This window comes from Electrona antarctica (genome assembly GCF_951216825.1).
Source record: "Electrona antarctica genome assembly, chromosome: 10".
NCBI lineage: Eukaryota > Metazoa > Chordata > Actinopteri > Myctophiformes > Myctophidae > Electrona > Electrona antarctica.
The window spans coordinates 8,326,843-8,342,458 of record NC_136791.1 but is presented as its reverse complement, the minus strand read 5'-3'; the positions used below and the strand labels follow the sequence as shown (position 1 = coordinate 8,342,458).

General features: G+C 43.1%; 1 protein-coding gene across 4 annotated transcripts in view; it reads left to right on the top strand.

The window, feature by feature from the left end:
* The window catches only part of LOC306931175 (neurexin-1a), a 528,074-nt gene extending 515,797 nt beyond the window's left edge, over positions 1 to 12,277 (top strand). For all 4 annotated transcript variants that reach the window (XM_079512408.1, XM_079512407.1, XM_079512406.1 and 1 more), the window contains one exon: positions 9,682 to 12,277. In XM_079512408.1, the coding sequence (XP_079368534.1) occupies positions 9,682 to 9,986 (305 nt within the window). In that variant the 3' untranslated portion in view covers positions 9,987 to 12,277. The remainder of the gene's footprint in view (positions 1 to 9,681) is intronic.
* Positions 12,278 to 15,616: the final 3,339 nt, after the last annotated feature.

The window sequence follows — 15,616 nt, the reverse complement described above, 5'->3', positions numbered from 1 at the left end:
CTCGAATTTTGCCTCCACTCTTTCACAAGTGCGCCCCCTGCCATGCTGCCATGAAGCTTGGCGGCGCTTTAAGGTCATTTTCCCCGTGTCTAATTTTACCCATGGGTGCACTCGGGTAGAGTTTATAAGAGCAGCTATCATTTTAAACACTTGTTTCAGGCACCATTTCTCGGCCAGTTTATGTGCGTTCATTCGGGTGTTGATGGAGTGGTAATGAACAGAGGCAGATGCACTTTGACTGAGGGCTTGAAGGTTCTTCGGATGGTTCTCCCGAAAGTAGTGGCGTTTGTTTCCCACGTTTCTCACAAACGTTGCGGACCCACTTTATTTTTTTTAACATTTCCTGCAATTGTTTTTAAATTTAAAGGAAAACAAAAATCCTTTTTCCTGAATAATAATAATAATTATTATATATTGTGTGTGTGTGTGTGTGTGTGTGTGTGTGTGTGTGTGTGTGTGTGTGTGTGTGTGTGTGTGTGTGTGTGTGTGTGTGTGTGTGTGTGTGTGTGTGTGTGTGTGTGTGTGTGTGTGTGTGTGTGTGTGTGTGTGTGTAGTGTATATATATTTCAGGACACCTTTTTTGGTTAAGTGGTTAATTCATAATGTATTCTTGCAGGTTTGAGTCCCAGAGAGGCACCACATGTATCTTTTTCTTCTCAAACGGAAAGGTTTGGGAAGCCAGCTGGTCTAGACAGGTCGCCTCCAAATGTGTAAAAAAAAAAGTGAATTAATTAGTTTCAGAGACTCAGGCAGAAATTCCTGCCCGCCCTCAGGTGGTCGTTTGATAGACTCCACTGGCGCTGAAAGCTAATACTCCAAAATGAAGGTTAATCTCTTTGGAGTGACAGAACTGTGTCAGCACTATGCCGACTAAGGACAGCCGTAATCCTCTAAGCAGTGGGACACCACCTCCTTCTGCACTGTAAAAATAACGAGTGATCATTTAACTCGGACAGTATGTGCAAATGGAACCAATTTGTATGCTCTCAGCATTACAAATGGAGACACGACTACTGAGGATTTTACTGCGTGGTTTGGTTTGGCTGGGATGCAAGTTTCGAAGGGATTAGAAAGTTTAACCTTTGAATTGTTTTGGCTTGGTTTTTTTTTGTCGTCTTTTGGGGCGCCCTTGGGTTGGCGGCGCAGTGGTAAAGTATGTGTCCACCACCGTGGGGTTCTAGGGATTTGAATCACAAACCTCTCTGGACTCCAGGGGAACAAAAGTTCCACTGCGGTGCATCAGCTTGGCCGAACTAATATACCGAACGTTCGGGGGGGGGGAGGCAAGCTTAGCTGGGCGAGGTTTGTGTTGCTGTGCTAGCCAGGATGGGGTGGCGCCTGTCGACAAGCATGTGAGGGGGGAGTAGGGCGATGGTGCTACATCCTCCCAGTCCTCCTCATTGGCAGGTTAGTGAGGGGGTAGTAGGGCGACGGTGCTACATCCTCCCAGTGGGGGCTCCTCACTGGCAGGTTAGTGAGGGGGGAGTAGGGCGACGGTGCTACATCCTCCCAGTGGGGGCTCCTCACTGGCAGGTTAGTGAGGGGGGAGTAGGGCGACGGTGCTACATCCTCCCAGTGGGGGCTCCTCACTGGCAGGTTAGTGAGGGGGGAGTAGGGCGACGGTGCTACATCCTCCCAGTGGGGGCTCCTCATTGGCAGGTTAGCCAATGGGGAACGACTGCCGTGGCAATGCAGCAATGTGTGGTATTGGCATAATCACTAAATTGGGAGAAAAGGGGTCAAATAGAAATCTACTCTATATAAAAAATCACACCTGTGTGAAGTCATCGCACATCATCCATTCATTGTCAATGGTGTAGTACAAAAATAGCCTATTTGCTCGTCTACATATGATGTAAATTCTCCATTCATTGTCAATGGGAATTTAATCTTTGTGTAGTACAAAAATAGCCGATTTGCTCGTCTACATAAATTCTCCATTCATTGTCAATGGGAATTTAATGTTTGTCTAAGATGAAAATCTACATTATAGCTGAATATAGGAGGGGCTAGCGCCCCTCAAAAAAAAAGTGCATTTTAAAGAGTTGGAGGTTCAGGCCGGTACGCAACCCTAACACCTATGTTGCACCACCTATATCCCACCCTATTTTGTGCCCATATATGGAGCTGACTGAGTCATGAATTGAGTGTGATTCAGCCTTTTCTCAGGAATGAGCAGAGGAAAGGAATGAGCAGAGGAAAGCCAGCGATGCGTTGCTAGTGCAGTCTCTCGTTACTCAGGGCGGTAAACCACGGGGTGCCAATCAACGCAATTTTCACAAGGAGGAAGTGGCATAGCCCAGCGCTGTTAGGCGGCGGTGTTGGATGGCTGTTGGGTAGCACGGCGCGCCACAGCAGGAGCTTCTCTTGTTGTTACCTGACTCACTCCTTTTTAGCGGCAGGTGGGCTGAGCCCTCCTGCCTCCTCCTCCTCCACAGCTCAACCCCACGACCTTTGCTGCGTGTCTTCCCCCCCCATCTCTCTCACCCTTATCTGTCAAAAAGCCCAAAAAACTATCTTTGCCTCTGAGATGTAGTGGAGTAGAAGTATTACATTTACAGTATTGAAATATCTACTTAGTTACTAATATCCACCACTGGGAGAGAGGAGAGGTCTCATGTTGAACGCCTGGCTGCCTCCGCTCGCGCCCTCTCCTCCATCAACCCGCCACGTTATCGAGGGATCTGTACTTTCGCCTTTTTGACCCCGAACAAAGAAAAGATGGAAGATATGAGAGTAACTCATTGTATAGACACACAATGGGCTCGCTGGTGGACGGCATCGTCAACCCCCCCCCCCCCCCCCCCCCCCAAACACAAGCTGCGAGCTTTCCTCACACCTGTCCACAAGGATAAGTGGTCTTGTCACACGCTGAGCTAATCTGCCGCAACACTCTGTCCCCTCGTGGCGCTCTGTCCTCTCGTGGCGCTCTGTCCTTGTCCTTGAGTGTCCGCATGTCTGCTGCTGGTGTCGCTGGTCACACACCTGTACCTGCATCTGATCAGTCAAACCAGGCTGGAACTCTAATGTGACTTAACCTCTTTTTCGACCTGGCGATCCTGTTTCGGGCATGGCATTATTTTTGGTGGAAAAAAAAATATGTAAAAGGTTGGGAAGATGACCTTTGGTTAATATTTGCATGTAGATGGAACTACCATGAGTTGGATATTGTTATCACAGCCCTGTCGGTAGGTTATTATCTAAAATTACACTGTTGAAATACCTTCTTCTTATTATTTTTTTTCATGAACATTAACCAGTCACTCAGGAAGATAAATGGATGCGAGCATGAAAAGTACTGTATCTACAAGGGCATTAGAACTGAGGGAGAAGAGCAAAGAGAGCTTTCAGAGCCGATATGAGTGCTATTATAATTTGGACAGCACTCAGAACATGAAGTGGGCTTGTTGTTGATACAGCATGCAGTCTTTCGCTCCCGTTTCGCCGCTAGAAATGGTTCCCAAACGTGTGCTTTGGTCTCACATTCCAATTCCCTGTCAAGAAACACTTGAAGTTAATTATAATTTGGGCATCGGATACCATACCCACTACAATAATGCTGGAAGAACACATGATGTAGGAAGATATGTGTGGATGTAAATTGGCATCACAGTGCCAAGGGAAACTATGTGAACCCACTGCCAATCTGTTTTGTAGGAAATTATAATGATATAATTACATTTCATAATCAGACAACCACTTTTATGCAGCATAATGCAGCAGCTACGGCAGTTAACTATATACTGTAACTGCTCCAGCTCACAGGTGTAAACTGTGAAAAAGTCAGTAGAACATGATTAAACATATTGATCGTACTTGATGATAAGATTCACAGTAGATCTGCTTTTGTTTTACATTATTTGTATTGTGTGCTATTCTATTCCCAATGAGACATTACATTGCTATACTAAACTAACACGACCTGCACTGCAGTGTTCCTATGCACGTTGGCAATATCTTAACCCAATTTGACCTGTGATCAGATTCTACAAATGTCTTCTACATCCTGACAGTTTTCTGAAAAATCTATGTTTCTATGTCAGTCATTCTTCGATTAAAAAAAAATAGCAGACCTACAAGCTCGTAGCGCGCCACTCTGTGGCACGCTATGAGCTTGTAGATCTGCTATTTTTCAATAGCTAAAGCATAACATAATGCTAACACCAAAAGGGGTTCCCGCCCAAAATGTCTTAATAAGAGAGAGAGAGAGAGAGAGAGAGAGAGTCTATGAAAAAAGGATAAATTATGCATATCCCCACAGTTCTTTAAACACGGCGTTGGACCCAAAAAATAATGAAGTGAAGTAGAAGGGAATGTCCACAGACTCCCCACACGATAGATATACTGCTCTCCCGTATTTTTTATTTTTTTTAAGATCCTGAAGAAGCCCTGTCGAGAAGTTATTAAAAAGAGACGGGAGAGCAAATTGTGCGTTTCCTTTTTCTTCAAAAGAAGAAGTCCAACCCTTAATTACTTCCTTATCCTGACCGTATACTATAGAGTATAGACAGTGCTGCTGGGGGCATTGTGAATACGGTCCAATATACAGTCCTTATCCTGACCGTATACTATAGACAGTGCTGCTGGGGGCATTGTGAATACGGTCCAATATACAGTCCTTATCCTGACCGTATACTATAGACAGTGCTGCTGGGGGCGTTGTGAATACGGTCCAATATACAGTCCTTATCCTGACCGTATACTATAGACAGTGCTGCTGGGGGCATTGTGAATACGGTCCAATATACAGTCCTTATCCTGACCGTATACTATAGACAGTGCTGCTGGGGGCATTGTGAATACGGTCCAATATACAGTCCTTATCCTGACCGTATACTATAGACAGTGCTGCTGGGGGCATTGTGAATACGGTCCAATATACAGTCCTTATCCTGACCGTATACTATAGACAGTGCTGCTGGGGGCATTGTGAATACGGTCCAATATACAGTCCTTATCCTGACCGTATACTATAGACAGTGCTGCTGGGGGCATTGTGAATACGGTCCAATATACAGTCCTTATCCTGACCGTATACTATAGACAGTGCTGGAGGCATTGTGAATACGCTCCAATATACAGTCCTTATCCAATATATAGTATGGTCAGAGCAGTGAGAGTGATCTAGTGCAGTGGTTCCCAAACCTTTTAGCTCAAGGCCCAAAAGAGAAATGAGGTGTTTGTCCGGCCGGGCGGACCCACAAACAATGTGTGGGTCCGCAACCCACAAATTGGTCCCGACCCAGTGTTTGGGAAGCAAAAGTGATCTAGTGATTCTCAACCTGTGGGCCAACCTGTGAGCTGGGGCCCACTGGTTGATCCAGTGATGCTCAACCTGTGAGCTGGGGCCCACTGGTTGATCCAGTGATGCTCAACCTGTGGGCTGGGGACCACTGGTTTGTTGATCCAGTGATTCTCAACCTGTGGCCTGGGGCCCACTGGTTGATCCAGTGATTCTCAACCTGTGGCCTGGGGCCCACTGGTTGATCCAGTGGTTCTCAACCTGTGGCCTGGGGCCCACTGGTTGGCTGGGAGGATATTGTAAAGTGGGCCTCCAAATAAAACAGGCTGCCATGTTCAATTGGGCCCTGATCCAGCAGAGGTTGAGAACCACTGAAGACGTCTACATCTGAAGTGGAGGTCAAGAAGAGTTCAAGAATTGTCTTAATAATGAATGGCGTTTTCCCCCGAACTTTAACTTTGAATGTAAGACGGAGTGATATCATTTTAATCTGTATGTAGTCGCTGAATCCTCCGCTGTGGGCTACAGTCCATATTACTCCAGCAGTCAAAGATCAAAGGAATGAAATGACGGCGAAACCATATTCTATGACTTATGTTATGTAAGGATTTTTCCGCAGAATCAAATCAAAGCAATAAAATATCAGTATTAAAGAATCAGTCAAACATGTCTCTTGGGGCATAATGCGATGACGAATGTCCCAAAATTCACCGCACTGCATGTGTAGGGTGAATATCCAATCTTTTTTATGATTTATATGGCTACCTACATCAGGGGTTCTCAACCCGTGGGTCGCGACCCCTCGGGGGGTCGCCAAATTATTTTAGGGGGTCCCCAAATTATTTTCAAAAAAAAAAAAAAGATTTTGTTTTAAATTTTATTTTCACGATTTTTCAAAAATAGCAGACCTACAAGCTCGTAGCGCGCCACTCGGTGGCGCGCTATGAGCTTGTAGATCTGCTATTTTTCAATAGCTAAATTATAACAATGCTTAAAACACCAAAAGGGGTTCCCGCCCAAAATGGTTTAAGGTTATTGTAGCAGTCAATTTATATTGGGGGTCGGGAGGGGGCGGGGCGGGGGTCCCGAGACATTGCCAAAGCATTTCCGGGGGTCCCCGGCCAAAAACGTTGAGAACCCCTGACCTACATGAATATGCATGACTTCAGTGAATGTTGCATGTCAAATGAGCAGGATTAGTAGAGGAAAATCTGGTGAACCTTTTCTGGGGGAAAAATTTGGCGAGAATAGCAGATCTACAAGCTCACAAGACATACCGACGTGATGCGTTGTGAGCTTGTAGATCAGCTTTTTTCCGAGTAAGACATTAGTGTAGAGGGGACAAAAGGAAGGGACCAAGTATACACCCCTTGGGGATGTATACTTGGATTTAAGTGGTCTATCTTTTTAGGAAATTCAGGGACATTTCCATCTTTCAAGGGAATGCTATCAACTTCAAGGTTTACTCTAGTCTAAAGCATCATCAAAACAAAAGTATTGCTTATACCAAACAGCTTGCAGCTTGCTATACCAATAATTGTACTGTGGGAAAAAAACACAAGGAAACAACGTTCTGACCATCCTCACCTGCCGAAATGTTGTTTACTTGTGTTTTTGCATAGTCAAGTTGTTGGCGTTGCAAGCTGTTGTGCAGAGTAGACGAGATTGATGTTGTCAATTCATTTCCTCCTGCACCAGCGACAACATTGATGCGTGCATACGATTTCCAGTAAAAGCATCATTGTATAATCCATGGCTATGCTAATGGCAGGTGCACTCGTCAAATCAACACTCCAGTTTGGAGTTTTGGAGCCACTCCAAATTGTAACGTGAATTAATGAATTCGGAGAACTAACACAAGTGTTGTTTGTATATTCATAGCGCTACTAGTCTCTTACTTTCACAGCACTGTGTACTTCAGCAAGGATAAGCCTAAGTGATATGCTCATTATGCTGGACTGTAGCTAGAATTGTAACTGTTCAAATAGCACTGGTGTTTATTGTACACAGAAGCCAAAGTAGTCTTATGCTTTATGTAAACATACTGTATACTGCCATTATGCCATGACTGATGATGCATTGTTTGCTTGAAAATAAGTTATTATCGGCCTATATACTTATCTTAAAGGACCACTTCACCACTTTTCAACCTATCTTCATAGGTCCTCACTAATAATCATGATAAAATGGCATGATTTTTTTCTACTCAGTCTGTGTCTCATAGGAGGGCTTTGGGCAGTTCGGACACCCGTCCACCAGTGACATCATCATTAGGCAGATTTTTTCTAAACAATATTTGTTTTAAAATATATTTAGATTTTTATTATCGTGAGAATGATGGCTTCAACTTTTGCATTGCAACTTTTCAGGAAAAGAAAGCCTGACGTTTCTATTAGCTTGGATTCACCATCGATGATGTCACTGGTGGACGGGTTTCTGAACTGCCGACAGCCCTCCTATGAGACACAGACTGAGTAGGAAAAAATGGTGGTATTTTATCATGAACATTAGTTAGGACCAATTATAGGAAGAGATGTTGAAAAGTGGTGAAGTGGTCCTTTAAGCATGAACCCTATAGCGTCCCTTTTCAGAGCATGTCATTAAAGGCTGAAATCTGTTGACATTCTTTGAAACTAGCTGTTTGTTTCTGCTAAAAGATTTTGATGTCTTCCAAGACCCGAGGGGTTTCTTTTCCACATGTAGCTAAAAGAGTGGATTTGATCAAAACAAATAAGACTTGAGCAACAGTGTTGACAGGTGCTGAATGATGTAATGGGTGATGATGACATGCTGGTAGGATCAGCTGTAACCACAACATTGGTTCAAACTCTGTGGAGTCGGGCTGCACACGCATTGGAGGTGGATACGACTGATTTTCTCACTGATTTACTGGTCCTGTGGTCCATAATGTGGTCCATAATGTGGTCCATAATGTGGTCCATAATGCTCAAACGTTTTTTTTTATTTCAAGAACGCATACTGTATACAGTAACTCTCAGACTTACAGACCCGAAAGGGTCCATTTGAGGGTCTGACTGATACTGACTGTGATACTGACCAGAAACGGACCATGATACTGTCATTATACTGACTATGATATTGACATGATACTGACCATGATACTGACATGATACTGACCATAATACTGAGATGATACTGACCATAATACTGAGATGATACTGACAATGATACTGACAATGATACTGACAATGATACTGACTGCACGCACGCACGCACGCACGCACGCACGCACGCACGCACGCACGCACGCACGCACGCACGCACGTGCGTACATACATACACATACATACATTATATATTGTTTCTTTTTTATTTACTGGGTCTAATCTAATTGTCAGTAGCATTGTATGTCACTGCACGTGTTCATGTTGTAAATGTACATGTTGTGGCCCAGGCATTCTATTGTACCCTATGGTCAACTGGAGGGAGTAACTCTTGTGACCAGCCTTGCATGACGGTGTGAATGACCATGCAGTCAACAGCGTCATTGATCCACACATGGAACTGAGAGGAATGCAACATAATTATAAAGATTGTTGTTTGTGTGAAGAAAAAAGAAAAGTCACCTTATGCCTTTAACAACTTATACCCTAAACTGGAATTGATTTGGCTCTGGAATTGTCTTGGAGCGCTTTTTTCCATCTATACTAGGTGCTACATCTTTTTTCCATCTACACTAGGTGCTACATCTTGCGCCACCCCTTACCCCTAAAATGTTTTACTATTTTGAAAAACATTTAAAAAATTGTTAGCCGATCTACAAGCTCACAACATGTCGATGTACATCGGCTAGTTGAACTATTTTAAAATGTATTTTCAAGATAAGTTTAGCGATAAAGGGTAAGGCGCGCCCAAGAAAGGGCCATAAATCTCCCAAACATAGCCGATCTAGTGCTTGTATGTAGAGCAGCAATTTTTAATTTGCGTGTCGGATAATGTCTCTCCCAGAATATGGATGCTTCAAGTTCAAGTGGTTAAAAGCCCACTTGCGTTTTTCAATCCGTGCACGTTTGCAATAATCCTACAGAGATTAAAATAGGGTGCTTTTTGCATCCTAAAATGCAGTTTATACTTAAGGGACGCAATGAAACAACGACCTCTGTATCCACGGGATGCACTACTGTACTACTGTACTGTTTTTTTATTCTAGTTTATTTTCCTAGCTTTAGTTATAACAATCATTTCTTCTTCTGTTTTCTACATGAATATAACCACATTATAACCATATAAAATTAAATGGGAGTTAAATGCTACAATTGGTAAAAATGGCAAAATGTGACTCCTAACGTTGTTGAAGTGGGACTCATAAAATGTCCCTGGGACTCATTCTAAAAGACTATCCCTGCATCCTGGGACTCATTACATTGAAAACCTATTTACATCACTGATCCTACCTCTCATCTTGTCTCTCTTTGCAGCCAATCCCACAGGTGCGGGACCGAAGGGCTACCCAGGCACGTCGGAGGTGTTCCGGGAGTCCAGCAGCACCACGGGGATGGTGGTGGGCATCGTAGCAGCAGCCGCCCTCTGCATCCTCATCCTGCTCTATGCCATGTATAAGTACCGCAACCGAGACGAGGGCTCCTACCACGTGGACGAGAGCCGCAACTACATCAGCAACTCGGCGCAGTCCAACGGCACCGTGGTCAAGGAGAAGCCGGTGAACACCGCCAAGACCTCGGGCAAAAACAAGAAGAACAAGGACAAGGAATATTACGTGTGAGCCTCGAAGCTTTTGGTCTCTTGCCCGGACCGAATCAAACTTTTATCAATAGACAAATGAGGAAAATCCTCATTGTGTACAGTATAATAACAAGGATGAACAAAGACAAAAAAAATAAAATTAAAATAAATGAAAACGTTATACAGTTGTTTTACTCATAAGGCAGTGCACCGAAAAAGTGACAATGGAGGAGTTCAATTCAAGCACCAGGATGTACTGTCCAGGACCAGGACGAGACTGGTGAAGAAATGGGTCTGGCAACAGTACAATATCCAACAGAAGTACAGAACACCTATCTTTCATGACAAAACAAACATGTTAATCCATCCTTTGACTAGTTTATCTCGACCAGGATGATGCCATATCTGACTCTTGTTTCCGGAAAACAGAGAAGGAAAGATGTGCGCAGCAACAGGAGATTCAGCATTACAACGTTAATGGTTTAATTTTACATTGCCTGTGTTTGTGTTGTTGATATATTTTCTTTTTCTATGAGAAGAGGACACGATGCATACAATAAAAAACAAAACGCCAAACCTTTCCTATTGACGAAGGGCAAATAGCGAGTGTACGGCAACAAAGACCTGTGAGTCGGAGCTGCCCACACTGACTGACCCATTAGCCAAAGTACTGAAGCTGCACTGACAGCCGACAAAGACTGCTAAATCTGACTGACTAACCTGTGGAAGGTGCAAGGACAAGAACAGATTCCTTTTACTCTGGAGAGACGAGGGTTTCAAAAGATGTGTATGTCCATTGTGCCAGTAAGACATCCGGAGGCCTTCGTTTTCACTCCAGTCTGTGAACTCTGAAGGAGTATATCCTCAGAATTCTGAAGAAAAGAAAAACGGTTCATTTGGGAAAACTCAATGCACGCAAAATTATCTTATTACAGTACATAATGTTTATATACAGTACAACCACATCTATATGTGCTTTCTGGACTGTGACAAAGTGGTGTTTTATAGCCTGTTGTATAGACGATGCAAACTATAACTACTCCTCAGCCATTATTTTCTTTCTTTTTTTCTTTTTGAATAAAAGTGTAAAAAGGACAAAAAGAATACTTAAATGTTATTAAGTGTTGCTAGACATAGAAGATTTTATGATAACATCTACATTACTTTTTAATTTTTCAGTTGGGTTATTTGATTCTTCCCCCATTTTTACATGTGTTCCTACATAGTTTTTTATATAAATGCCAACCTGAGATAGCCTGTCCCGACTCCCCGGCCCAGTAGTAACCCTATGCGGTCTTTGGAATGGCACAAGGTGGTGATGGCGGACAGGCATGGCATGACATGACTGGGTCAAGGATAATGGTAGAATCACTGCCTTCCACCTGATGCTCCGTTTATAGTTCGTCACACGGTGGTGCCGCAGAGAAAATGGCCGATCCACAAGCTCACAAGGTGTCACGTTGCGACTAGGCATGTAACGATTCACTCAACGTTTTGAGTGAATCGTATCACGGTATGAGGTTCACGATACGATTTTTCACAATATTAAAAAATATATATATTTTAATGAGAAATTACCGTTTTAATTTTATATAATTTATCTTCCCCCCTGAGATTTTTTATTTAACTACATTGCAAAAGAAGTAGCATTACTTTTGACAGTGCAGAAACATAATTGCCTTCCTTGATGAGCATCAACGACCATCATCACCTGTGCACAGACACAGACACACACATTATCTCCAAAAGCACTTGAATATGATGGAATATGACTAAAGCTCACATTTCACATCACACACTAGCCCCCCCTAAAACAAAACAAAATAAAGATTTTTTTTTCTTTTTTTTGAAAATCGCGATTTTTTATTTCAATGAATCGATTCATATCGTCGGGATTAATATCGATATATATCGATATACGATATATCGTTACATGCCTAATTGCGACACATTGTGAGCTTGTAGATTGGGCTGTTTTCCCACGTGACACCGCCATATGACAAAGTATAATCGGGCTTATTGCTTCAATGGATCTACAGTACATGAGAGAGAATGGAGAGTGATAACTGTATGAGGTTATGTTGACGAAAAAACCTTATGAAGATTACCTTGCTGTGTGTGTCTCCCAAGTGGTGTTATAATGATTGTCCAACGTGTGCTTGAGCCGATTTAAAGCTGGAGGAGAATAGAACTTCAAATAAGTCTCCATTTCAACTGTTCTGTGTTTGTTCTGTCAGTCAACTCTGCTTTCCTGACACATGTACTTGGAATGAGTATGAGGCAAATGACCATCAACTATAAATAATGATCATTATAAATTCTCTTGGTTTGTTCCTTGTTCCTTAAAAATAATGTTTTATGCTCACATGTAGCATCTCCAAGTGAAACTTGTACAACATACATACATACATACGTGCATACGTGCATACATGCATACGTGCATGTGTGCATGCGTACATGCATACGTGCATGCATGCATGCATGCATGCATACATACATACATACATACATACATACATACATACATACAAGGTATGCCATCTGGTGGCTAATGAACCAAACAAACTCTCAGAAGTTGAAGCAGTTTTAAAGGACCCACTTTTTGGCCTTGGGACTTGGTTGTTGTATTTAATTTCAGTTAATCAGGCGTGTGTGTGTGTGTGTGTGTGTGTGTGTGTGTGTGTGTGTGTGTGTGTGTGTGTGTGTGTGTGTGTGTGTGTGTGTGTGTGTGTGTGTGTGTGTGTGTGTGTGTGTGTGTGTGTGTGTGTGTGTGTGTGTGTGTGTGTGTGTGTGTGTGTGTACTAATAACACATTGACATAATTTCTTGACAAATCAAACCCAACCAACTTATCATTTGACAAAAACAAAATGATGAAACCCATTTATCAATACAACAAACACCCATAATAAACATGAATGCTCACTGGCTCTAAAAAGACAGCACACAATGGCATAATATTTGACCACTGATACCACTGAGTGTTCTTACTGTAGTCAAGGAGTGGTCGAGAGACAGAGCTTCACTTCTCGATGTAAATATAAAAGATACAAGAAAAGAAAAGGTCTGTTATGGTATGTCAGTATGCGATTTCAGATGGGCAATAGAATCCGAAATCACATGCTAACGTAACTTACCATTAGTATGGCAAATACATTTTTTGTATGTCCAAAGAGAAATATGTTCTGCTTAGTAGATACTAAATAGTAGGCTAAAAATCTGTGTAGTATTTACTGTAGACTAGTGGTTTTGTCTGTCTCCATCCTCCTCGCCTTACAAAGACCAAAAATAAAGAATAACTGGGACCAAGGGCTATATCTTGAGCCTCCCCGTACCTTATCCCTAAACTATTTGCAATTTTTTACTATTTTGAAAAACCTTTTAACACTCTTAACACTTGAGAGGTCGTTATGACCTACTTTCTGAGATTATGAAGTTTCAAGTTGATTATGTTTGCCCATGAAGCTTTCAGAAGGTTCCCCTTTCATGACCATCATCATCCGTCATCATTCCATCATCTCAGAATGTTTTTACATCTGAAACATATTCTAAATATGAATTTAAGCACTTAAGCTACTGTTGTGCATGTTGTGTGTGAACAATAATAGCAATTCAAAGCAGTTGTACTCAAAACCACACCTACATTCGCTGTCATAAGAACCGGAGGTGCACTCATGATCACGGCAGCAGAGCCTGTTTGTGCATGGCTGCACGCGCACTGCAGCCCATCAAGTATAATTTATGCTTCGTCCTGCGATGATGTCGCAGTTGCATCTGCGATGCGATGTGAGCTTGTTTATCAGCTGCTCTCTGCGTGCAATACTGTTGCACAATGAAGTATAAATGTCTCCTAGTCCTAGGCTGCACCTCAATATAGCCATAAAAAACTAAAAACTAAAAAAAGGTAAATGGTGCATTTATATAGCGCCTTTATCCAGGGCGCTTTACATAGATTCACACACACATTCATACACCGATGGCAGCGGAAACCATGGCACCAACCAGCACATCAAGAGCAATTAGGGGTTCAGAGTCTTGCTCAAGGACACTTCGACACTAACTCTGGGGGAGCCCTGGTTCGAACTGGCAACCCGGCCACTCTACCCCTGAGCCACCGCCACACAAGAGGTTGAATGAGCTGAAACCAGCGCTCCCCAAAACAACAGGTTTGGAGATCTGTTGGAAATTGATTACATACAGTAAAACAGTCACCTGTGTGACCAGTCTCAATGTTTGTAAACAAATAATTGGTCTATACAAGCATCATACCTTCCCACATGCCTGTGGTGCAAGTAAGTACCCCTGAATTACACTGTACACTTTACAGCACCTTACGTTTATGTCATGTAAATATTTTATTGAAAATAACTTTATACTTTACTTGACGTTTAGCCACCCCATAGCATCCCTATTCTGGGGGAACATTAGCCAAAAATAGCAGATCTACAAGCTCACAATGACGTGTCCCAACGGGACATGTCGGTGCAGAGCTTGTAGATTTGTCTTACGTGTAGGAATCCATGTCATACGCCGCATCTTCAGTAGCTAGAGTGTGGGGTCACGCCCCGAAAATAGCTGATCCAAAAATCCCAGTGCGATACGTTGAGAGCTGAGAGCTTGTAGATCTGCTGTTTTACATTACAAAAGTGCCGTTTAAAGGAGAATTCCATACTAGAAGGCTTTCTTACCTTTATTTGTAGTTGTTATGTCCCCACCAAAGAGGTCCAGGTGTTATTTTGTGCAAAAGCGCATTATTGGCTATTGCATTGAATTGAATGGGGCTATGGGGTGTTGTGCTAATTCGCTTATTTCCATCGCAAATTTTTTGTATATATCCTCTCTTCTGACTCTTCATAATGTAAATAGTATCCCAAGCGGCACACTTTACTACTTATTTCGATGGAAATAAGCAAATTAGCACAAAAACCCAACCCCCATTGAGGGATTATATTAGGGGGGAAATAGCCAATAATGCACTTTTGCACAAAATAACACCTGGACCTCTTTGTTGGGGACGTAACAACTACAAACAAAGGTAAGAAAGCCTTCTAGCATGGAATTCTCCTTTAAGGGAATTTCAGCCCCTGCCATTCTCTACACGTCCCTGATCTGACGGTAGACTGATAGTCAGGCTACTGCAGCACAGCACCCTGATCAGACGGTAGACTGATAGTCAGGCTACTGCAGCACAGCACCCTGATCAGACGGTAGACTGATAGTCAGGCTACTGCAGCACAGCACCCTGATCAGACGGTAGACTGATAGTCAGGCTACTGCAGCACAGCACCCTGATCAGACGGTAGACTGATAGTCAGGCTACTGCAGCACAGCACCCTGATCAGACGGTAGACTGATAGTCAGGCTACTGCAGCACAGCACCCTGATCAGACGGTAGACTGATAGTCAGGCTACTGCAGCACAGCACCCTGATCAGACGGTAGACTGATAGTCAGGCTACTGCAGCACAGCACCCTGATCAGACGGTAGACTGATAGTCAGGCTACTGCAGCACAGCACCCTGATCAGACGGTAGACTGATAGTCAGGCTACTGCAGCACAGCACCCTGATCAGACGGTAGACTGATAGTCAGGCTACTGCAGCACAGCACCCTGGACTTGAATCACAGCACCCTGATCTGACTGACCTGCTAGAAGCATAATGTGCAACAGC